The sequence below is a fragment of the Equus caballus genome, chromosome 2, assembly GCF_041296265.1.
Source record: "Equus caballus isolate H_3958 breed thoroughbred chromosome 2, TB-T2T, whole genome shotgun sequence".
Taxonomy (NCBI): Eukaryota; Metazoa; Chordata; class Mammalia; order Perissodactyla; family Equidae; genus Equus; species Equus caballus.
Window position 1 is genome coordinate 71,683,457 of NC_091685.1, and position 25,099 is coordinate 71,708,555.

The following is a 25,099-nucleotide window of genomic DNA, read 5'->3' on the forward strand; positions in this document are numbered from 1 at the left end:
AGCAGAAAAACTCCAGAACTGTAGAACATAAAATGGAGGAGAGGAAATCATAAAATAAATAATACCAGGGGCCAGCCCCATGGCCAAGTGGCTAAGTTTGTGCGCTCCCCTTCAGTGGCCCAGGGTTTTGCTGGTTCAGATCCTGGGTGCAGACACGGCACTGCTCATCAGGCCATGCTGAGGCAGCATCCCACACGCCACAACCAGAAGGACCTACAATTAGAACAACTATGTATGGGGGGTGGGATGTGGGGATGGGGGGGCTTTGGGGAGAAGAAGCACCAGAAAAAAAAAGAGATTGGCAACAGATGTCAGCTCAGGTGTCAATCTTTAGAAAAAATAATAATACCAAAAAAATTTCCAGAACTGAAGAACATGTGTTTCAAGATTGAAAACAGCCAACAAAGTGCCAGATCAATAAAAATTAGAAAAGAGCCATAACTAAGAAACATGATTGTGTCTTAGAACACTGGGAATAAAGAGCAGATCCTGAAACTTCTTGAGACAAAACAAACAGAAGAGAAGCAGGTTACATATAAAGAAATCCGTTACCTATAAAGGAACAGGAATCTTAATGATGTAGGACTTCTCAACGACAATACTGGAAAGCTAAACTACCGTGAAGCTAGCCCTTTAACATTCTGAGTGAAAATTATTTTCAACCAAGAATTCTATACTCAACCAGAATTAAAGACAGTTATAGACAGTTCTTCTAAGGAAAAGAAAAGAAAAAAAAAAACGCACCTGCCTGCAACATTCCGCAAGAAACTACTGGAGGATATGTTCCACAAAATGAGAGGACAAAATCAAGAAAAAGGAGCATACAGATTCAGGAAACAGGGAATCCATCTCAGGAATGAAGTATGGCTCATTCCCTGGACGGCAGTGAGGGAGACCCCAGGACATCAGCTGAACCCAGCGCCTCTCAGACTTTGACGTGTGCAGGAATTAGTGGCGGATCTGGTTAAAATGCAGATTCTGATTCAAGAAGTCTGAGTGGAACCTGAAATTCGGCATTTTTAACAAGCTCGCCTCAGGATGTTGACGCTGCTGGTTCCGGGACTACACTTTGCTTAGCAGGGTGTGGAGGACAAACAGTCCAAATTGTTTAAAGAAGATTGTACAGAGAGAGAAATTGATTTGCTTCTGGGAGATAACTGAGGATGAATCAGTGTTAGGCAATAATAGCATAGCAGAGGGCGGAGACGGATGGAAGAGAGGAAGAGAAAGATTAATCTTTTAAATAAATAAAATCAAGGAAAGACAAGGGCTGGGGTTCAGCCTTATAACTAGTAAACCCCTGAAGAGGAAGCCCAGACCACCTTAACCGATCGGAATTCGGGCGTCTGGGGTCTCAGGACCACCCCTGGGCGATGCTCGGGACGGCGGTACCGGTCCGCCCGGGGACGCAGACAGGGTAGACGGAATATGCATCTCCCCAGATCCGGGAGGGGGCGGAGCCTCGGCCAGCCCGGGCTCCGGGTCTTAGGGGGCGGGGCATGGGCGGAGCCTTTTCCCTAAATTAGCGGGCCCGCGGCTGCGCGGGGGATCGGATTGGTGGCTCTTGACCTCGGAAGTAGTCGGCGGCGCTCGGAAGCAGCGGCGGGACGCGGAAGTCGGCGGGCTCTGAGACTGCAGGATGGTCGGAGGCGGCGGGAAGCGCCGGCCCGGCGGGGAGGGCCCGCAGGTACTGCGGCAGAGGCTGTGCGGGCTCGGCCGGCCGCCTTGGGTGATGGCCGGGGCAGCACAGTGCGTTTATCCAGGAGTCATTGAGCGCCTGCTGCGTGCCCGGGAACGGCGGTCGGCTCCAGGGAGCCTGCCCAGGGCCGCTGCCGCCCTCTCTGCTGGGGTTTGGACCAGAGCAGTAGCGCCGTGACATCTTCTGCCCTCCTCCCCGTGCAGTCCTGGGGAAGCAGATTAAGACAACCAACGGCTCATTGGGTCACTCAGCCAGATTGATTGGAAACCGACAACTCCTGTCCCCGCTGCCCCACGTAGAGCCCCCAGCCTGGGGAGGCGGGGCACGAAGGAATGTACATTTTACTGTAACTTTTTTGTTGGCGTTATAGCGCTAATGTGTAGAAAGTGCTGTGGAACATTGAAGGAGGATTTAACAAGTCCCCGGGGAACGTTAAGGAAGTCTTTTAGGGCAACTCAGGTTTGAAATGGTTCCTGAAGGCAGAGAAGAGAATTAAGGGATGAGTGGAGAGAAGGTTTGGGCACAGCGGAGAGTTAGGCCTGGCTGGAGCCTGGAAGGTGGAAAAGTAAGAGGGACCTGATCAGAAAGGCACTCATGAGGGAGGGGGGTGTAAAGTATGTGCGTTTTCTCATGCTTTTATAGGATTTCAGAGGTTCTGTGACCACTGCAGTAGCAATAAAGAGAGTCGGGCAGGAAAGAAGTGTCGCTGTGATAGGTAGAGTTTTAGAAAAATTGCTCTGGCTTTAATATAAACTGGATGGGGTGAGGCTGTTAAGAGGGCTTAGCTGTTGGAGGGCCGTGGGCCTGGGCCTTTGTGTTGGGTCGTGCTTTCTAGGAACACAGGGGCGAGGCATAAGTGCAGCCTCTGAGGGGGACAGCTGTCCTACCTTTTAGTTACTGAGGATTTGGAGATGCTGAACTAGTGTGTGAGGTAAGGCAGAGCTGAGCGAATCCTTATCTCCCTTTGAAGGTGCAGCGAACCGCTTTGACAGTGACAGTATAAGAAATAAAATATCAAAAATGCAGATGAGTCTAAAGAGACTACAGCTAACAGTAATAGCCAGCATGTATATATTAGGTGCTAGGACTATTCTGTGTATTTTACAAATAATAACTTACTCCTCGTCACAACCCTATGACGTAGATACTACATACGCCCTTTGTGTCGTTGGGGAAACCAGGCACAGAGAGGTTAAGTAATTTGCTCAAGGTGACAGAGCTGGAAATCAGAAGAGTCAGGAGTCAGCCCAGGCAATCTAACCATTATGCAAAATTGCCTTTCAGCCAGGTAGATTAAGGCTGTTCTCTCTAACGTCTTAAATTTGAGCCAGTGTTTGAAAGTCCAACCAATGACAGTTATAAGAACAGGAGGGAGGATGGGGCAGGACTTGATGTGTCCTCCTGTTCCGTATTTGTAGTTGGAGAAGCAGCTTGAAGTGGTTGAAGCTGTGCTTGGGACCCAGCCTGCCTGGGTGTAAATCCCTGTTCTTCCACTTTCTAGTTAGGGACTTAGGGGAAGTTACTTCATTTCATTTGTAAAGTGTGAATGCTAGTGTCTAGCTTATGAGGTAGTTGTGAGGATGAAATGAGTTAATCCATAGAAAATGCTTAGAACAGTGGCCTGGCAGGTAGTAAGTACATAGTAAGTATTACTTATTGTTCTTACTATTATGATCATTATTACTGTTATTGTTTGCTATTATTATCAACATCCATTTTTGGATCCATATTTCAACAGCCTTTTTGTTCAATTTAATTTTTTTATGACCTCGGATAGACACGTTATAATTCTTGACATAAAAAACTTAGCGGTCAATGCGTGGTCCTCTTTTCCCTTATTTATTTAACAATGTAACAAACACCTGTGAACCCATTGCCCATCCCAACAACTGAAACACTGACAATAGCTCTCCATCCACCTGTGTTCCTCACTTGTCCTTTCTGCCGAACTTCTTCCTGTCACCCCAATTCAATGTAGCAACCAACCTGAATTTTATGTTTTCCCTTGCTGCCTATTTATAGTTTTATCATCTGTGAGTGTATGCTGAAACAATATTTATTTGTTGTTTTTGAACTTCATAAAAAGGCTATCATGCTGCATATAATCTTCAAGGACTTTTTTCTTCATTCAACATATTATTAAGCCTGATCCATATTGTTGTGTATAGCTATATTTCCTTCTCACTGAGAGTAATAGTCCATTGTTTGCAAGTCCTGGAATTATCCATTCTCCTGTCAGTAGGCATTTTCATTTGTTCTGTTTTCTGCTCTTAGATACAGTGTTATCAAGAACAGTCTTGTATGCGTTATGTGATTCATAAATAGATTTTATAGACTTTGAATGATACATACCTAAAGTGACATCAAAAACTTGAGCCTCTAGGGAAAATGGAAGAATATAAATACGAGACACATCTAGGTTAGAATTTTTCAACCTCAGCAATATGGACATTTTGGGCCAGAGAAGTGTTTGTTTGGCGGGCCTGTCCTGTGCGTTGTAGGATGTTTAGGAGCATCCCTGGCCTCTACCCTCGCTAAATGCCAGTAGCGCTGCCGCTACCAAATTTATGACAATCAAAAATGTTTCCAGACGTTATCAAACGTGTCCCTTGGGGGGCAAAACTGCTGCGAGTTGAGAAGCACTGATGAAGGTGGAAAGGAAGAAAAAGGAAGGAACTTAATCCAAAAAGAAAGGATCCTGGTTCCTAGAAAGAAAAGGAGATTGCTATTTACAAAACTAAAGACAAGTAACCTCCAAGTGAGCATTTTGTCTCTACAGGAATTTATCCAATATCTAATACACATTATAGCACCCAGCGTACTTAACATAATGAACCTATATTGCAGAGAGATGTTAGAGGTGAGTTTCATAACACAGTCCTGGCATTAAAGGGCCTTTTCTGGAATAATTGTTTTAACTGGCAAATCCCCTTGTGTCCAATTATTTCTGACAATTTGCTTCTGGTGTGATCACTGAATGTTTCAACAAAAGGCACGATGACATCCTGTATACCAAGAGAAAGCATTCTCTTATTATTTCTCTTTTCCCGCTCGTTACCTTTTCTTTTTGTTTTTTGTCTTCTGTGTTTTCCTTATCTTAGAGAAATATATTTAAAGACTTGCTGTGTTGGGTCCCTCTTGCACTGTGTATTATAAGCTGTTCTTTCCCTTTTTTCTTTGCCCAAAAGAATCCCCATATTTTACTCAGAAATACCATTTATAGAGTGTTAAACATGTCTCTCATAGAGTGGGGTGAACAAAAGGAGCAATATTGTTTTGCAAGGAAAGTTATTGAAATTACTTTTGGAGAAACAAAATTTTGTGTGCCAATTTTCAGTGTGAAAAAACAGTTGATGTGAAGAAGAGTAAATCGTGTGAAGCTGATGTCTCCAGTGACCTTCGAAAAGAAGTTGAAAATCATTATAAGCTTTCTCTACCTGAAGATTTCTATCACTTCTGGAAGTTCTGTGAAGAACTGGATCCTGAAAAGCCAGCTGGTGAGTTGCTTCAGAATCGTTCTCCTGCTTCTACCAGTGGAAGCTGGACCAAGGCTCTGAACAGTTCATAGAAAAGGAACTTTTCAAAGATGTTTCTAATAAGAGAAGTATAAAATAATGCTATGATATGTCACTTTGATCTGTTTTACTGGCAGAAGTAAGTAATTTCACGATCTGCTTTGAGGATTTGAAGGAAAACAGGTGCTTTGGTATGTTGCGGGAGTGTTGGTATGACTTAGCAATTCCCTTCTAGGAGCTTGTCCTATGGATTAGGTGAACCAAAAATTATGTTCAATGATATTTATTAAAACAAAGTGGGAAATGGCTTAAAAGCCCATCAGTAACACATCTATTCAATGGATAGTCATCGTTTTAGAAGAACGAGGCCGATTTTTAGGCAATGATTAAAGTTTCACGCGTGAAATGTTTTAAGTGAAAAAGAAATGTATAGAGAAGGCTACTATTAGTATTTAAAAAAAAAATCAAGTATCCACATACACATCCCTGTATACTATCTGTGTGCTTATACCATGTCTGAAAGGATACACAGAAAACTGATAATGGTTGTGACAGTTACTTTTCACTGTTACCCTTGTGTACTGTTTAAATGTTTTAACATGAGTTAGGGTGAGAGAAGCACTCCTATATACTATTGATGGAAATGTATATTGGTAGATAACTGAATTTTGGCAGTATATCAAAAGATTTAAACTGTGTAGCAACTTATCCAAAAATATTCATGGCTGTATACAAACATGTTTTAGCAAAGATGTTCACTGAAGCATTGTTTAGAATAGTAAAAAAAGTTAGAAATGGTAATGTCTATTAATAGAATATATATCTATAATGGAATATGATGCAGCTCTTGAAAATTATGTAAAACATTTAATAGCATAGGAAGTTATTCAGAAATTTTAAGTGAGGACAGGATAGAGAACAAAAAGATGACAACAGCATGATCTCCCTTTAAGATATCTATATATCTTTTTATAAAGGAGAAAAATGTTATTACTGTATACCAGACTGTTAACCTTGTTATCTTTGGCTAGTGAGATGGATAATTTCAGTTTTTTTGTTATTTTAAAAATTAGTGCATGTTATCCTAAACTCTAGCTAAGCTCACCTGGTTTCCGCCTTCACATAAACTGTCTTCATGCTTTTATTTACGTTGTTACCTTTTCCAAGAGTTTTCTTCCTCTCTCCATATCCACCTCCTTACATATCCAGGTCTTGCCTGGAGTGCTTACCTCCCTCTTAGAGAAGCAACGAGGACCCATCTGATGTTGTAAAAGTGTACACTTGAACAGACTTCGTGATTCTGGTTTTATTTAATACTCCCCCTCTGTAATCTGTGAATGGAGAAAGAAGGTGGAATCATCCAGGACTAGGGTTGGCCAAATAGATTGTCAAGGAAGCAAAGGAATCCAGAGTGATAGTAGCTGAGATAAAGGGAAGGGGGAGGAAATATTTTCATTAAATGCATTTTTTATTAAATTACCTTCCTTAATACATACTCGTTTGCTATCTATCTTATCTCTCCCTTAATCTGAGTGTGCTACAAGTATTTGAGGCTAACAACAACGTAAGTAACGAGACAAGGTTAAGTGTGGGCATCTCTAATATACCCATAGAAATACAGAACAGTCTTGCTTTAGCCAAAATAAGAAACAGCAGGAATGTTTGATATGTGATCAGTGGTAAATTTAAGAAACTGTAAATGTAAGTGCCACATTTTCATTACTCTGACTTCTTTTCCATTCAGTGTTTATAAATAACATCTTCACATGTAACTAAAGATTTTCTTTTACTTTACTTTTACTCTTTGTTAAGACAGTGCTTAGAAATAGTTTACTAATGAAAGGCATTATTTCCTATCTGCCTCCAGAAAGTTATTGTCTAAATTTGTTTAATTTTTAGATTCACTTTCCGCAAGCCTTGGTCTTCGATTAGTGGGTCCTTATGATCTCCTTGCCGGAAAACATAAAATGAAGAAAAAATCAGCAAGCCTGAATTTTAACCTTCACTGGAGGTTTTACTATGATCCACCTGAGTTCCAGACCATTATTATTGGAGATGATAAAACTCAATTCCACATGGGGTATTTCAGGTAAATGATCTTTTCTTCTCTAAAATACAGCTACTGTCCTTCTAATGAGTATAAACAGACGTTTGCTGGCCTCACCCAAGGTGAAGGGCGTATTTGTTGCTTATTGGTGGCTACATGGGCTATCTGTTCTCGCTGTTGACCTTCTAACCTACCCGAGGATGGGTGAACTCTGTAGGTTTAACCTCAGTGGTTTCTCCTTTGTGTTATATATAAACTTTTTCTTCCCTTTTGGGTTCAGAACTCTTTTAGCCCAAGAAGATAATTTAGAGCAGCTGCTGTGACTTAAATTAGTCATTGCTTCCAAGGGCCATAGAATTAAGAGTGCACTCTGAAGTCAGGCTGGTCCTGCTGTTCATTATCTGGGTGACCCTGTGCTAGTCGTTTAGGGACTGTGACTTTCTGTGACTCAGTTTCCTTTCATAAAAATGAGGATAATAATTGTACATACCTAAGAGAAATATTAAGAGGATAAAATGGGTACATGCAAGATGGTTAGAATGTTAATAGAAGTAGCCTGAGGGGGAAAAATACATTGTGTACTAGTACTGGGAGAGACGCTGTTGTTTAAAGTGGAGATTAGGGCCGGCCAAGTGGTTGAGTTCGCGGGCTCCACTTTGGTGGCCCCAGGTTTCGCCTGTCTGGGTGCAGACATGGAAGTACTCATCAGGCCATGCTGAGGTGGCATCCCACATAGCGGAGCCAGAAGGACCTACAACTAGAATATACAATTATGTACTAGGGGGCTTTAGGGAGAAGAAAAAAAAAGTTTAAATAAAAAAATTTAAAAATACAAAATAAGTAAAATGGAGATTAACTGTAAGGTAATAGAGAAAGTACAGGAAATGTGCCAGGAGAAGCACTGTGCAGTAGAGTGCACACAGGGCTGGGAATTGAGTTACATGGGTTCTGCTTCTGGCTTTGCCATTAACTTACTGGGACTTTGGCTCAGTCACTTCATCTCTCTGTTAGTTTCCTCAATTGTAAAATAGAAGAATTTGGTCATATATATGAATTGGATCCTTTCACCCCCTAATGTTTTCTAATCCTGTCTGTCCTGTTTCTTTTTGTTTTTCCAAATTTTTTCCACAGATTATAAAACTGGGGTAGAGATGATCCTGTATAACCTCTTTCCCTGCTTCTTTTGACAGGCCTATTCTCCCTGTCTTTGTATTTAGTTATAAAAATAACTAGGTCCTAAGAATCTGAATTTTAGATTCTGTTATGTAAATAAGATTTATCGTAGATATTCCTGAGAAACTTAGAGCTTAAATGGGGCAAATTTTTTCCAATTTCTTAAAAGCATGCAGATAATTTATATTATCAGGAAGTAGAATTTATCAGCAACTAAATTTTTAATCTTTTGCTTAAACAGGGATTCTCCTGATGAACTTCCTGTATATGTTGGTACAAATGAAGCCAAGAAAAATTGTATAATTGTTCAAAATGGAGATAATGTGTTTGCTGCAGTCAAGTAAGAAAATACTTTATTTCAATCCCTCTCCTATTTATAAGATTTGTTTACAATTTTTGTACTATTAGGAATTGAGGTAATGCAAATTCTAAATTTCTAGAGATTATTTTTGTCTTTTGCAGATAATCTTATCCATACTTCTACCTTTCACCAAAAAAACCACCTCTTAGATAACTTCTATTTAATGAAAATATTAATCTTGACCTCAGTTGTCCCATGGTAAAATCCAAAGACTTTTTAGACATTTTTTTTTAACTTTTTATTGGGATTATGATAGTTTACAACCTTGTGAAATTTCAGTTGTACATTATTGTTTGTCACTCGTTAGACATCTTATTTTAAACACCATCATGAAGAGTTCATTCTCAGAACCCACTGTGTATAGTTCAAACGGAAAGGTTTAATCCAGGAGAGCAGGTGCTCGTCAAATCCTTGGAACGGCTGATGGAGCAGACTGAGCCTCCAGGAATGCCCGATGTGTGGCACAACTGGCTCCCCGATGGAGTTTGTGTCTCTGCCATCATCAAGATGCTGGGAAATCGAGAACTGCTGCCACATGACTGGCCCCAGGACCACATTGTCTTTGATATAACCTGTGCCCGTAAAAGGGATGCTCTGCCCTCTGCCTCTCAACTCCCATGAAGCCGAGGACCAGGTACTGAGATCTCAGCTGCAGCTGCTGCAGAATAATTGGATTCCTCTACAGCTGTGCTCACTGGTGGAAACAGCAGAAGCACAGCCTCCACCTGGGATCTCTTCCACCTTTCAGATTTCAAAGAATTGCATCTGCTTGGGAGAAGCTAGGTCCCATGTGGAGTCTGAGCTGAAGAATAGTATGGGAAATGCAATAAGCTCTCATGTGGAAGGGGTTGCAATGCAGCTGAGTGAGCCAGTCCACACTATACCAGCCACAGACTTAGTTTGAAGCCATTTGTCAGCAGCTATGCAGTTTACATTATAATAAAATGAAGAAAGCAATCTTTATCATTTTAAATATATGAGTACATCATGTTTTGTGTGACTTCTTTTAATACCCTATTATTTTTTTTATTTTTTTGCTGAGGAAGAGTCATCCTGAGCTAACATTGATTACCAATCTTCCTCTCTTTTTTTTTTTCTTTTTCCGCTTGAGGAGGATTTGCCATGAGCTAACATCTGTGCCAATCTTCCTCTATTTGTATGTGGGTCGCCACCAAGACATGGCTGCTGATGCGTGGTGTAGGTCTGTGCCCGGGAACTGAACCCCGGCTGCCAAAGGGGAGTGTGCCGAACTTAACCACTAGGCCTAGGGTGGGCCTCTAATACTGTATTTTTCAAAAGACTTTTGTTCCATGTAATTTGATAGTGCAAATTTGCAATAAACGGAATTCAAACTAAGTCAGCCTAATGCACCCACTAGACTGCTATGTACACACCATACATACCAGTGTATCTGTAGATGTCCAGAAAAGGATCTTCTTTCTCTTTCTCTTCTGAGACTTCAGAGTTTTACATAATATGTTGCTTGGCTCTGTTATATAGTTCTTACAGTACAGTATCTGTTATATAGTTCTTACAGTATAATTTATAATACTTATAATTGATACAGCTCCTTTAAGCCCTTCAGATTTAAGTTCCATCCGGGCAGCTTTCTTGTGTACAGTACCTGCCCCACAGTAGATGCTCCGTAAATCATTCACTCATTTGACAAATACTTTGGCATGCAAGAACACCTACGTTTTAATTAGTCTTAGGAAAAATCTTTTTAAAGAAGGATATAGTGGTTATCTAAAATAATCCAAGACTGTTCTGGTATTTTTTTAGCTTATTGGAGAACACAGAAAAGAAAGAAAAATACATTGGTGATAAGTTTGTAATTTAGGTGAAGACCAGCAAGTGAGTATTTGAGTACCTATTTCACTCAGTGTTTTCTGCCTCCGATTTGTCTCAAACATAGAGGTAAAAAGGTTATGATACTTTCCAAGTGTTATAACTGTTTAGTTTTTTTGGATCTTCCTTTACTTAAACGAACTAATCAGAATACTTAATTTAGTTTATTTCTATATCAGCCTGAGTAAAGTCTTTCAAGGCAGATCATTTATTATAAACAAATTGTATTTCATGCCCAGGGAAACTAGTTCTCTTCACACAAGATTTACTAGTACCCAGAGAAATGCAAATTCAGCTCGCACAGATGAGTAAAGATTAAATAATGGTAATACCCATTGTGGTTGGGGTCTAAGAAACTTTACTGATGTAAGGGTTAATGCTAAAACCTTTATAGAGAGCAGTTGGAATAAAGTTGTTTAAATATTTTTCAAAGATTTCTTGACAGATAATTAACATTGCCAGGTACTGTGCTAGGTAGACATTTATAATCTTAAATCAGCAATTCCATTTCTAGCTACTTATCTGAAGAAATTGTGGACAGGAACGCAAGTATGTGTGTATATTAGATTATTTATAAAAATGAAAAATTGGAAACAAAATATATCCAGCAATGGGGAAAATTAGATAAATGTAGAATGTCTGTACACTATAATACTAGGATGTTGATTTGTTGATTTGAAAAGATATTTGATACATTATGTGAAGAGGTTAAATAATAGTGTGGAATGATTCCATTTTCATATTGTCTATTGCACATAGAAATAGAGATATTCTCAGAATTTTAAAATATTTATCTTCAGACAACAAAATTACAAATGATTTTTTTTTCTGCCTTTTCGTCTGAAAATAATTGTAGCAATAGTTTTGACATCACAGACCTCCTGAAAGGTCTCAAGGACCCTTAGGGGTCCACAGACATACTTTGATAACTGCTATTTAGTTAATGGTTCAAACCTGACTGCATATCAGAATAATAAAATGTCATTTTGCACCAATGGCACAAAGGTAATGGTGGGTTATACTGTTGGCACCTTGACAGGAAGCAAGGCAGTAGCACGAAATAGCAGTCATTGTATTATTCACAGCATAATGCAAGTGTCATTTAAGAATGTCAGTGATGAAGCAGTAAAAATGTTAGAGCTCTCCCATTGAGTACACATCTTTTTAACATTCTATGAGACAAAATGGGAAGTACATAGAAAGCACTCTGCATACTCAAGTATTATGGTTTGTCTCGAGGAAAAAGGTCTTGTGAGTCTGAGTTGTGAGCTGAACTTTTTTCCACTTGAGTGACTGACAAACTCTGGTTATTCAGACATGGGTGTTTGACAGACATTTTCTCAAACGAACCAAAGAATACAGCTGACTGTAGTTGTTGCCAGGGATAAAATTCAAGATTTCAAAGGCAAAAGTTAGAATTGGGGAAACTTACAACCACCATTGTGAGCCTGACAGCTTCTCACTACCTGAAGACTTTTCTAATGAGATTGTGGTGATACTAATGAATGTGGTTTCTTCATATTGTGTTATAATGGAATGAATTTGATAGGAAGAGTTTTAATATTTGGAAGATCTGCATAACTTAGTGAATCAATATTTTACAAATGACCATTGCAGGATTCATTCAGAGTTCAAGGTATCCCAATGGATTTAATGCAACAGAGTACAAAATGTTCATGGTGGTTGTTTCAGTTTGCAAATTGCGACTTTGAGCTTCATAAAGCAGGGTATTGGAGAGTAAGTTTGAAGCTGAGAGACAAAAGCTTAATAAACTGGTACAGAAGTAGTCATAATAATGTGATAAGTATGGGAAGACAACTAAGTGCCTTAAGTAGTGGTAGAAGTCTTCATAGAGAGAGGATATTTTATCATGGTGGGTGCTCCTCTCATCCCCATGTTACAAATCAGGAAACTGAGGCACAGAGGATAATCTTACCCAAGATCACAGGATGAGTATGAGCAGATTAAAGTGCCACAGAAGCCAAGACCACCAAAATCCCTGTCTTCTGATTACAACACACATGGTTACACTAAAAGTTACTTTCAGTCATAACCGGCTGCTGGTATCAAGAGAATACATTTTATCTAGGTTTTGAAGAATGCATAAGAACTTACTAGAAAGAATGGAAAGAAGAGTGTTCTAGGTAATGGAACAGGATGTGCATGAAAGTATGAAAACAAGTGGCCCAGAGTACAAGGCCTATATGCCATGCCAGAGAGATTGCTTCACCTAGGCCTGACGTGATCGATTTGCTTTCTGTGGCTGATGTAAATGTATTCTCTTGATACCAGCAGCCGGTTATGACTGAAAGTAACTTTTAGTGTAACCATGTGTGTTGTAATCAGAAGACAGGGATTTTGGTGGTCTTGGCTTCTGTGGCACTTTAATCTGCTCATACTCATCCTGTGATCTTGGGTAAGATTATCCTCTGTGCCTCAGTTTCCTGATTTGTAACATGGGGATGAGAGGAGCACCCACCATGAAGGTCCTGAGCTCTTTACAGTGCCCAGCCATAGCAGACTGTCAAGGTTAGTGGTGAGCAGAAGCCGGTTTCATCCTGGGAGGCTGGTAGTGGCTACAGAGGAAGAGGATTGACTTGTGTGTCCAGCTGAGTGCTGCGTGCAGCTCTTCATTTCACTCTTGGCCTTCTCCTCTGCTGGTAAAAATCAACCTGCTTGTGATAAAACCTAAAACTATTTCTGTAACTAACTGGCATTAATGTATTGTACTATTCACATACCTTTAAAAATAATTTTGGATTGTGCTTTTGTATAAGCTTATAATAGTTTTGCTTTCCTTTTACATTTTCTAAATTTATCTCAACAGATTTAAAAGTAACATTTTAAAAAATCTTAAGTATTCTAAGTATCCTCTGGCTCTTTAAAAATTCAAAATCCTTTTTGGTGTCTACATACTGTTTTTTTCTGTTATGCCAGGCTTTTCCAAAGCAGTTTGCCATATCTTAATATCAAGTGATGTCACTTAAAACTAGGCTTAATCTCAGGTTTTTGAAGATCCCTTATGTCATTATTGTAGATACTTCAGGGATAATACAAATTTGAATCATGTTTGCTGTTCTTGTGACTGGCAGCTTTTTATTGATATTGCTTTTCTCTTATTTGAAGAAATCTATTAGGGATTTTGAGAGAACTGTTGGTAATTATTTTGCAGTCTTTTTCTTGAATGGAATTTGATGTCTTTAAGTTAACTGCTTTAATTTCCCAAAGTCAGTGTACTTAGTACAATGGCCTGCATAATAATGAGGGCTTTGATTTCTTTTTCAGATTATTTTTGATGAAAAAACTTAAAGAAGTAACAGATAAAAAGAAAACTAGTCTCTTGAAAAACATAGATGAAAAACTCACAGCAGCAGCCAGAGAACTGGGGTACTCCCTGGAACAGAGAACGATGAAGATGAAACAGAGAGATAAGAAAGTATGATTTAAATCTGTTTGTCTCTGACAGTTTTGCTATTTGAACAGGGTTTTACTCCTCTCTTGATTCCTTTCCGCCTGCATCTAACCCTTCTCTTCTTTTCTCCTGCCCCATCCTAAGGAGAGCTGGACACCGCCCCTCAGGGCCTCCCTCCAGTGCTGCCTGGCACCTGGACTGCCAGAGGACAGCGCTTGAGCCGGGCCGCGGTGGCTCCTGTGGTGCTTAGAAGGGATGAGTCATGGGACACGATACTGCTGCGTGGTTGTATGACTCATGCCAGTATTGCCCACGTTTTTAATCTTGTTTACCAGTTACTCAGTTCATAGAATTGAGTGAAAGCAGCTTTGTACATAATGTTTACTTAAATTTCTTTTTTTAATGGCTAAGGTCTGTTGATTTTAGTGCAAGGTATTTTTTGGAGGGGGGGAGGAGTGTTTTTGAAAAGGTATGCCTTAGAGTGCTTTAGTTAAGGGCCTCAAAGGTAGTTCTCTTTTGAGAGAGAATATGTATTAAGATTTGTTAGTTTTCTCCAGTAAATGTGTGTATAAGCAGTCATCCGTGCTTTTTCCTTATTGATCACGTCAACATTTCTTTTTGCGTGTCTCCTAACGCCTGCACTGAATGGAGTATTTTGTAAACAGCAAATACTTCTGGGTTTGGGATCCTTTTGGTTTTTCACTTAAAAATTCCAGAGTAAGTTACAACACAAGCTAGAGGAATTCTGCTTTGGGGTAAATAAGAATTCTGTTGGAGGTTGTTCTTACAATCTCTGGGGAGGAAGGACATTTATCACTGTGGAATTGAGGGCACCAGGTCTCCTCCAGCCTCTCACCATTGTCTGTTGTGGCTGGTTCATCTGAATGTTCTAAGCTAAATGACGTACTAGTTATTCCTGAGTAAACTAATGCTGGTAACTAAGTACTTCAGTGTACTTAGTTATTGAAAATGCTACTTAAGTGCCTTCTCTATCTTGACTCAGCTGCAGGGGTGATGTCCTGGTAAGTTACAGTCACTAAATTGCAATCTTAGCAATTGTTTTCCTTTAGTCCTAAAGACCAGAAATAGTTTCTAAAAATGTCCATTTGAGTGAGACTCATTGCAATAGGGCATTTTAAATTACTTCAAGATTTTATTTTGCCGTTTTACCTTTGTAGTTTTCATGGGGAGCCTCTTCCACCTTATGAATAGAAGGAAAAGGGTAGCATTTCTCGCCTCATTATGAATTCCTAATTTGTCTTGACTAAAGATTGAGCTTCTCTAGACAGAATAGCTGGTGGCAAATTCTTTATCAGAACCTTGTTTTATTTTTCAACCATCAACTAGAATCTTTTTCAGATGAGATGTCCTTAATTCTTCCCCATAATTATAAATAAGATATGATTGGGATTTAAATTTCATAGGTATATTTGTCCTGGCCCTGCCCCCATGAGGTTTTAGTATTTGTTCTTTTTACAAAAATAGCTGGTAAAAAACATAAATACAAAGAAAAAGAACTTAGAAGACAATCATGATTTTATCCTCCCAAAGACAATGTGTTGATGATTACGCTTTCAGATCCTTTTCTATTCTATGTGTAAGTTTGTTCTTGTATTGTTATTGTGAGATCTTCATTTAATTCCTATTTTCTAGTCCTGAGAAAATCAATTCCACTAGTATATGTGAGTTAGTGACTTTGTCCTTACGGATGAGAGTCATATATTCATTCTAGCATAAAAGAGCACCGGATAATACACTAGGAATCATTGTACCTTATGCTAACGACACCTTGTAGTGCTTTGGAGTGTGAAGTCCTTATGAGTTACTTCACTGGACTTCTACAGCAAAGTAGGAACTAGCCTGTTTTATAAATTAGTAAATTGTGGTTTATAGAGGCTTTGTTCCTTGTCCAAAATCATAAGTGACAAATATGAGACCTAAATTCACATCTTTCATATTTAGCATTCATTCCAGTCCATCTTACTAATTGGCTGTGTGCCACCTTACCTTTTCTTATACCTAGATTTCATCTTTAAAAATGAACACTGATTTAATGTTGCTGTAAATGAGGGTACATCATTCCATCCACCTCTGATTCTGAGGCCTCAGACTATCACACACCCTTGTACAGGGTTTTCCTAAGTTTGTAATGCTATTCTTCTTAATAAAAATAGGATTCCGATGCTTTGCTGGTAATTGATACCTCTTTATGCACAACTAGTACAGTTCCTCATCTGTGAAAAATGTGAAAATACATACTATGGTTTTTGTTGTGTGTCAGCCTGAGTGGGGAAGAAGTCAGTCACTGTGTCACTGTTTTCTTTTTCTTTCATTATCAGTACTATTTTATGACCTTTTTATATTTATGAATATATTATGATTATCACTTCATATTGCTAACTTGAAGATCTACCTCATAATTTTGAGTGGCTGCAGAGCACTATGCTTATCTTTAAAGTTTAGTTTGCTTAAAACTTCTCACAGATAGAGATACCCCTGCCATAAATAACCTTTTATACCGTTGTTTGCATGCTTGTCTGATTATTTCCTTAGAAGAGATTCTTAGACATAGTATTGCCAGACCCACAGTGGCTGTGTGTGTGTTTTGTTTTTCTTTGCTTGTCTTTAGTTTTGTGGTGCTTTTATTTTCATTGTTTGCAAAACTGCCTTCTGTGAGTTCCGCTAGTTTACATTCCCACCGGCAGTGCTGGGTGCCTGTTTTCCCCAAATCCTCGCCAGTCCTAGGTAGTGTCAGTCTTTTTAGTCTTTTCCATTCTGATAAGTAAAAAATAATATGTCATTGTTTTAATTAGCATTTCTTTGATTATAAAGGACATTAAATATTTTTCATTTATCTGCTAGCTGCTTGTATTTCTTTTGTGGACTTTGCCCATTTTTCTATCAGGGTTAGAATTAGTCTTTTCTTACTTCTGTTTAATTTGGGCGTTAGTCTTTCCCTTACTTGTAAGACTCTTTTATAGTTTATATACATTAATCTTTTTTATGAATTTTATCGTTATATGTGTATATTGCAGATGTTTTTCATCAATATATCTTATTTGTCTTTGATTTTTACTTGATAGATTTTTTTGTATCTTTATGTAGTCAATCTATAATTCTTTTCCTTCTGCAACCCAAAATTATAAAAAATATTTGCTTTTACTTCTAGTAGTTTTATGGTTTTATTTTTACATTTAATACTGAAATCCAACTACAAATTGTCTTGGTATAAAGGGTAAGATATAACATACGTGACTTCAATTGTTTTTTCCCAAATGGTGAGCAGTTGTCTGAGAACTTCTTTTGAATAGTCTCTCCCTTTTGTTGCTTAATAAAAGATAGTGAAAGAAGCAAGAGAGTGGGAGAAGGGGAGAGATTAGAGTGAAAAGAGTTTTAAGATACAAAGAATCAGGTGAGAGGACTTTAAGAGTTTATTTTTGGAGTTGTGTTCTTCTCTGTTGGGAATGTTCACTGACTTTGTGCAAAAAGAAGTGAAATTTTGAAGTGAATGTTTTGTTAAGGAAAGACTGAAGAATGATGCCACTAGTGTGAATAAGAAGACTGTAGAGTGGAGGGATTATGTTAGAGGTGGTGGCTGGGCCTGTTTTTGTCTTTGAAGATTACCACTTAATAAGAAGCTCACTGGTTATGTTATTTGCCTGCGTAATGGGCACCACAAAACTAGAAACTGCCCTATTTTGGGGAAGTTTGCAAACAAGCCTGAATTTTCCAGGTAAACATAGGGGACCTGAATTTGGCAGGCTGGATGAGAGGAATTCTGTCCTACCACATCTTCCTGCTACAAACTATTCCTTCTTCTTTTAGGCCCAGTTCCTTATGCTTTCTACCTAGAAGATACTGTGATCTTAGAGGAAACTGATATTCTGGCTTGCCTCCTGTAATAGGATGCATGGTGTTCTTCCCTAACCAAGCAGGATGCAGACTTCTAAATGACTGACACAATTAATAAAAGCCAGTTATTCCACTGTTTTATAATTTAGTGCTTCACTTTTAGCTAATTTTAAAGAAAGAATATTAAACTTTTGCTCTGGAGTCCAAATTTACTGAAATAAAGTAATCATTGAATATTATATTTTGATAGAAGTGTTGAGGGTTTGTGTGTGTGCTTTGTTTTTTGTTGTTTTTGTCTGTTTACCATGATTAAATTTTGTTTATTTTTTCTTTTCTTTAGGTTGTGACAAAGACCTTTCATGGTGCAGGCTTGGTTGTCCCAGTAGATAAAAATGATGTTGGGTACAGAGAGCTCCCTGAAACAGATGGTAATGTGTTTCTTTTGTAAACACGTATGTATGTGTATATATATATTAATATATGTGAAGGAAGGTTTCCTTATACTGAGAAATAGGTAAGTATGGATGCCTTTTGTGGGACAGTCACTAGACCTTAGTGATAAAGAGCAATCCTAGCTTATAGGGTCAATCAGGCCTGAATGAAACTGGGTTTGTAGTTGTGTAACCTTAAGCAAATTATTTAACCTCACTAAACCTTGTCTTTTTCATCTGTAAAATGGTTAATAATAGTGAATACCATTCATAGGGGTGTTTGGGGTATTAAAGAGTATGTAATGTGCTTACCTGGTGGTCTAGTTAAGATTCAGCACTCTTACCACCAAGGTCCGGGTTCCTTTCCTGGTCTGGGAACCACACCATCCATCTGTCAATTCTCATACTGTGGTGGCTGCATGCTGCTGTGATGCTGAAAGCTATGCCACTGGTATTTCAAGTACCCAGCAGGGTCACCCATTGTGGACAGGTTTCAGCGGAGCTTCCAGACTAACACAGACTAGGACGAAAGACCTGGCTTCCCACTTCCAAAAAAATTGGTCATGAAAACCCTATGAACAGCAGTGGAGCAGGGTCTGATACTGTGCTGGAAGGCGAGAGGATGGCATAAAAAGACCGGGCAGGGTTCTGCTCTGCTGTACACAGGATTGCTCAGAGTCGGAATTGACTATGGCACTAAAAACAACAAACATGCTAGCACAGTGCTTGCCTAATAGCGCTTAAAATATGCTAGTTATTTTTAAGAGTTTAAAGAATTTTAACCTATTGCCTTACCTAGGTTACTTTTTCTCAACTATTGAGAACTTTTGATGTTACAGTCAACTTATAAAATAGTAATTTTTGAAATAGTATGCATTTGTGCAGTCCTTTGTGAAAAAGTTTTCAATAGTATGTAATACTAAGCTTTCAGAAGCCCAAGATTCTGATCTTCATCTATAAGTGTAAAAACTCTTTGAAAATGGACTATTCATACACAAAATCTAATTATTGCTATGTTCGCAAAAAGAGAATCAAATCACTTCTGAACTTGCTCCTCCCCTCCATCCCCTCTCACTTTGAACATCCCTGTTGGCATTCCCTTATTTATAAAACTTAGACGGAAATCAAAACTAGCACTTCCTCAAGGAAGAACCAGGTATTCCTGCCCAACACATACAATGTTGGCCATCCGTTTTTCAGAACAGAACTAACCAGCCTTGGTTGTTAGTCTCTGGGGTTGGGACCTGAAAGTCTGCATTCTTAACCAGTTCTCTAAAGCAGCTGTTCTCAAACTTTATTGTGCAGAGTCTCCAGCCAATAGACTGAGATGTCTTAAATCACCACTATTCACATGTAACTGTTTTTGCTGCACCCCTACCACTTTAGAGGAATTCCAAGAGGAAAATGCATATGGCTGAGCTGTACCCTATGGTAGCTGCTAACCATATGTGGCTATGGAGCACTTCAAATGTGGCTAGTGCAGTTGAGGAGCTGAATTTGTAATTTTGCTTCATTTTAGTTCATTTAAATTTAAAAACTGGAACACTGGTAAATTTTATATTGATTATATGTTGAAATGATACGATTTGGGGTATATCAAGTTAAATATCTTAAAATTTCATGTTTTTTAATATGGATACTAGAAAAAGTTTAATTACCCATGTGGCCTGCATTCTATTTGTTGGACAGGCTAATCTGTCCCATAATCTCCTCCCTGAAGCCAGAGGTAATCTGATGGGGAAGGAATGAAGCTCTGGCTACTTGCCATTCAGTCTTTTGCTTCTGGGCTAATCTTCTCTTCTGCATCTCTGTGCACTAATCCATTGGAAGCTTTAAAAAGCAGAATTACTGTCTTGTTTGGGAAAGGTTGAAAAAATTTGTTATAGAGATGGCAGTCTCTCAAACTTCAGGGGTGGCGGGTATTAAATTGTAGTGCCCTGGAGTAGACCCCTTACACTCCCCTGGTTGTGGTTCTGGGGTTTTTTTTGTCCAAGATCATTTTTATTTACCTCTGCTTTTTTCTAACATGCTAGACATTCGATCCTTCTTTGGTTTAGTTATTTTTGAATGAGAAGTAGTAGCAAGACATAAAGTTAAGAACCGAATGTCATCTTGCTCTTGCGTTGTGTTGTTTGCCAGGGGGTGTAATTGATTGGCAGTTTGTCAGTGTACAACAGTGTTCAGCAAATCACAATTAAGTTTGTTCCTAACCAGTTTCCCCTTTGAAGCTTCTTACACATAACATTTTAACCTGGCAAATAAGATACCATTCACTGAGCAATTCATAAATGTCACGATTGACTATATCAAGTGATATATACACAATATTATTTAATACCCAACTCTTTAAAGTAGGTCTTATTCCCATTTTCAGGAGGGAGCTGGATCTCAAACTTGGGTCTTTCTGAATATAGAGTGCTTACCACTACCTAAGGAATAACTGCTTAGCTAGTTGCCTAACTTTTACTTTGACACAAACACCATGGCTTAGCTTAAGTATTCCAGTTTGTGGTAATAGCAGGGATAAAATAAGAATTAAGTACTGAAGCTCCTTAATCATTGAGTGTTTTGAGTAGTAACATTTAAGGCTTCATTTTTGAGTAGTTAATTTAAGGCTGCATTTAGATATTCTTTAAGTTTGGGCTTCTGTTAAGTGGATTTTTGTAGGATGTTTTATTGGTGGAAGAACATATTTTCTCTCACACTGGTGGTGAGCTGAATATTTTCATCTCTGTTCTTTAATATTTTTCTAGATTAGTAATTCTTGTAAATTGTTTATTCTTTTCTAGTCCGTATATGACTTGCCAGGGGTGAAAATAGAAAATGATTCCATAAAGTGATAAACTTTAGATTATTTGCTAACAGAAGACAGAGGTCTTCATTTTCATGCCAAATCTAATTGATTTGTAGTGGCTGCCTGGAGCACTGTGGTGAGAGAGATTCTAAGGGTCTCCATCAATTAGTTCTGTCTTCTGTAGATAGAAGGAGGAAACCCTTATTTTCCATCCTTAAGGAGGTTTTTGAAGGAAGCCTGATCTATTTCCTGGAAATGATTGCCATTGATTTTTTTTCTGAAGAAGAATAAAAAGGGAGTTTATTAAGCTTATATAGAATTACTTAACTTTTAAAAGATTTCAGACCAATAATTGTCACTACTATTTTATAGTCAGGAACATAGGTGATAAACATAGTTTGTCCAATGTGATAATGATCTACCGAAGGTGGGAAAGGGAACAAAACACACTTTGTGACCTCACGTACATCATGCATTCTGTTTGGTCATTACGACTGAAGCAACCAAATGATATTCATATTCTGACGTTACGAGCCCTAGTATATCTTTTCCACCGTTGATAATCTTATACTTTGTATTTGTAGTTAATAGCAATAGAATATTGTGCCTCTTACCTATAACTTCACATGATGTATCATTCTTAGATGGGATTGTTCACCAACCCTCCTCTCCCCCAGTAGAGCAGCCTCATTGTTTAGAAATGTGTTTTGTTGGTTTGTTTAATATCCATTCTTTTCATTATTGGATTATCCTCAAGGAAGTAGTTTGTCAAAAAGGACATCTAATTAGATATTGTTCAGTACCTTCATTCCCACATGCAGCCTGCGATCTGAGACACATTGGCATCCAGAAAGTAGTGAAGAATAATGATGAAAGCCAAAATAGAAATGTTAAGTCACTGGTTTTTTTATTTAGATAAATGTTAGAAATTTTCTCTGTGTTCTTCAAATTACACTTTTGCCATGGCCACCTTCCCCCTCTTTGGTACAGGTTTAATTCTGCAGTGATTTCTTGTCTCTTATATTGTCTTTTTCTGTATTTTTTTTTTTAAACAAAGTAGGGCAAAAAAGAATAAACTTTGTTTTTTAAAAAAATCCAGCTCCTAACATAGACTAGCCCACAGCTGGGCTCCATAAGGTCTCTGTCGCCATATTCTTTTGTGTTTTTTGCAACTATTTAAAAATGGAAAAACATTCTTAGTTTGCAGGCAGTTAAAACGGGGTGGGCCGGGTGTGGCCATAGTTTGCAGATCCTGGGACTAGCCAACTGAATACCTTTGAAAGCTGATATAAAATCCTGATTACAGTTAGATCCATTATGAAACAGTCACACTTTGCTAAGACAAGAAATCTTTTTTGTTAAGCTATATTTATTCTTAAGTAGAAAACTGTAAAATTGCCGTTCCAAATTATAGTGCCATCTAAGGTGGCATCAGTTGTAGTAGTACCAAAAGTCATAAGAGGAAAAACCCACCTCAGGCATTTTACCTTTGAAGATGGTTATAGTCTTTTTCTATCATTGATTTCTTTCAGCCAACCTCAAGAGAATTTGCAAGACAATTGTTGAGGCAGCAAGTGATGAGGAGAGGCTGAAAGCTTTTGCTCCCATTCAGGAAATGATGACTTTCGTGCAGTTTGCTAATGATGAATGTGATTATGGCATGGGGCTTGAGTTGGGAATGGACCTCTTTTGTTATGGTTCACACGTGAGTAAAAACATCTCCACCTTAGAACCACCATCAAACCTCTCTCTCCTCTCCCCGCTCCTTCACACACAACCACCCCCCACACCCCCTCATGCATGCACATTCATCCCTGAGTACTAGCGTGGGTAGGATGTGGATTCAGCTTGCATTTCCAAATGAACTTTTTGAAGTGATTAAGCAGATGTTCTAAAAAATACTCATTTGAAATTCATCTGGTGTTCTGGCAAAGGTGGATAACCGAGATTATTTGCCTTCAGGTTGACATTAAAGTGAACTTAGGATGCACGTTCCAGGGATTTGCCCCCTAGTTGGGTATGTTGAGGGTATGCTAACACACCTTGCCTAAGGGCTCCATTTCATTTTCTGTTGTGCTTACTCAACTGTGGTTGCCTCATAAGTCAAAGAAGCAATAAGGTGTAGTGGCTCTACCATGTTTCTGGGACTAAACTGTTAACTCATATCTTCCCCACTTAATAGTTGTGTCAGATGGGCAGTTTTTCCAGCACCTTTGTTTCTGTCACTTTACCTATAAAATGTGTCTGTACATGCTCACACAGACCATTTAATTCTCATTTAATCTACGATGCCACCTACGAAGCACAGACAGGTAAACCATCTTGCTCTCTTCACACAGACAGCCTGGTTTCAGAGGCAGTGTTTAAATCAATAATTCCCAGACTGTAAAGTGTATAGGAATCACCCGAGATATTAAAATGCAAACTGTTTCAGTGGATCTGGGGTAAGGCCTGGGGTGAGACTGCGTTTCCGACATGCTTCCGGGTGATGGTAATGCCACTGCTCGGCAGACCATACTTGGAGGAGCAAGACTAAAGACTAGCAGCAGTTCTGACTTTAACAGGCATCAGAATCATCTGGAGGGCTTCTTCAAACACAGATTGGTGCACCCCTCACACACCAAGTTTGATTGAGTTCTTGGATGGGCCCTGAGAATTTGTATTTCTGACAAGTTACCAAGTCAGGCTGATGCCCCTGCTCAGGGGAACCCATTTTGAGCCATATAGGCTCCCTCCTATATGGTTGTTATCAGTAAAAATGTCAAAATGTTTAACAACCAGAGTGACCATCATTGATCAACTAGAGTAGTGCTTGGCCTGTCAGAAAAGGTGAACCCTGCTTAATAGGAAGCATGATTGTTGTGAGAATTAAATAACATATAAGAATTTATGAAAAGGTTGAGCACAATCCTTAGCACATAGTAAATGCTAATAAATGTTTATCAACAAAAGCGTTGCCCGGTGGTCTTCTAGGGTATATGTAATAGTGGTCTAAGTCACTTGATAAGCTAAAGGCAGTGACTTAAGAGATGGAGTGGTTACATGGTGGGTGGGGGAGAAAAGGAATTTGAAGATAAAAGGGAGTAGGTGTGATGTGAAAACTCACATTGAGCATTCCTGTCCTTATAGTATCAACTAAGGAAAATAACGATTAAAATCTTAACTGGTGGGGATACACTGAAGAGAAGGAAAAAGCATTTGATCGTATAGTTTGGGGCAGAAAAAGGTTGATAAACCATTGTCTAAGGGAATAGGGAAGCTTAAGATTTTAACTTGGTTTTATGAAATGCCTTTAGTCATTTAGAGCTAAATGACTCTTGGACAGAATGCCAGGTGCCTGTCTCAGAATTCTCTGTTCCTAATCAATTGAGAGTAGCTGAAATGATTTAGGGAGTATGCTTTGTTATAAGTGCTTTTTCAGTATGTTTTCTGCTACTTATTAGGGCATCTGCTGTATTCTCTGCTTAATGTTACATTTTATTTTTCAGTATTTTCATAAAGTTGCTGGCCAGCTTTTACCTCTTGCATATAATCTGTTGAAGAGGAATCTCTTTGCAGAAATTATTGAAGATCATCTGGCAAACAGAAGTAAAGAGAACATAGACCAACTTGCAGTATGAGTGAGAGTTGTCTTTCTTTGGTGTACAGTATTTTAAAGCATTAATATTAAACATGATTTTTTTGTTAAGGAATACATGAAATAAATTGATGGAAACATTTACTAATAACTTTTATAAAGCTCTTCTTGCCTGGTCTTCTTTCATGTGCAAACAAATGGCAGTGAAATCATCTAAATGGTGACGCCCAGTCACATTCGAAAGACAACCAGTCATCCTCTAACATGTCACAGGAAGTCACAGCCTATGGCTGCAGATAACTAGACTGTCCTCTCCTCCCCGGGAGTCCTGTTTCAATAGTTAACATATGGGCAATAGGAATTTATTCAAAATTTGAGTTAGTAATAGCT

General features: G+C 38.7%; 1 protein-coding gene across 2 annotated transcripts; it reads left to right on the top strand.

Annotated features, from left to right (window-relative positions):
• Window positions 1–597: 597 nt before the first annotated feature.
• HPF1 (histone PARylation factor 1) lies at window positions 598–24,870 on the top strand. 2 transcript variants are annotated; one of them, XM_005607730.4, is made up of 9 exons: window positions 1,053–1,687; window positions 4,479–4,559; window positions 5,037–5,196; window positions 7,114–7,303; window positions 8,676–8,774; window positions 13,929–14,079; window positions 18,248–18,335; window positions 22,665–22,837; window positions 24,621–24,870. In XM_005607730.4, exons 1-9 carry the CDS (start codon window positions 1,640–1,642, stop codon window positions 24,750–24,752), a joined length of 1,122 nt encoding a protein of 373 aa, XP_005607787.1. In that variant the 5' UTR covers window positions 1,053–1,639; the 3' UTR covers window positions 24,753–24,870. The 2 variants fall into 2 exon arrangements, with proteins under 2 accessions (XP_001499036.1, XP_005607787.1); XM_001498986.5 differs by lacking the exon at window positions 4,479–4,559 and having other exon boundaries at window positions 598–1,687.
• The last annotated feature ends 229 nt before the right edge of the window (window positions 24,871–25,099 follow it).

Bases quoted from the DNA above. Each gene is read 5' to 3' on its own strand.
- HPF1 (XM_005607730.4), top strand. From the start codon at position 1,640: ATGGTCGGAGGCGGCGGGAAGCGCCGGCCCGGCGGGGAGGGCCCGCAG. The intron at 8,775-13,928 runs GTAAGAAAATAC...TTTCTTTTTCAG, and splicing joins AATGTGTTTGCTGCAGTCAA to ATTATTTTTGATGAAAAAAC. The intron at 22,838-24,620 runs GTGAGTAAAAAC...TTTATTTTTCAG, and splicing joins TCTTTTGTTATGGTTCACAC to TATTTTCATAAAGTTGCTGG.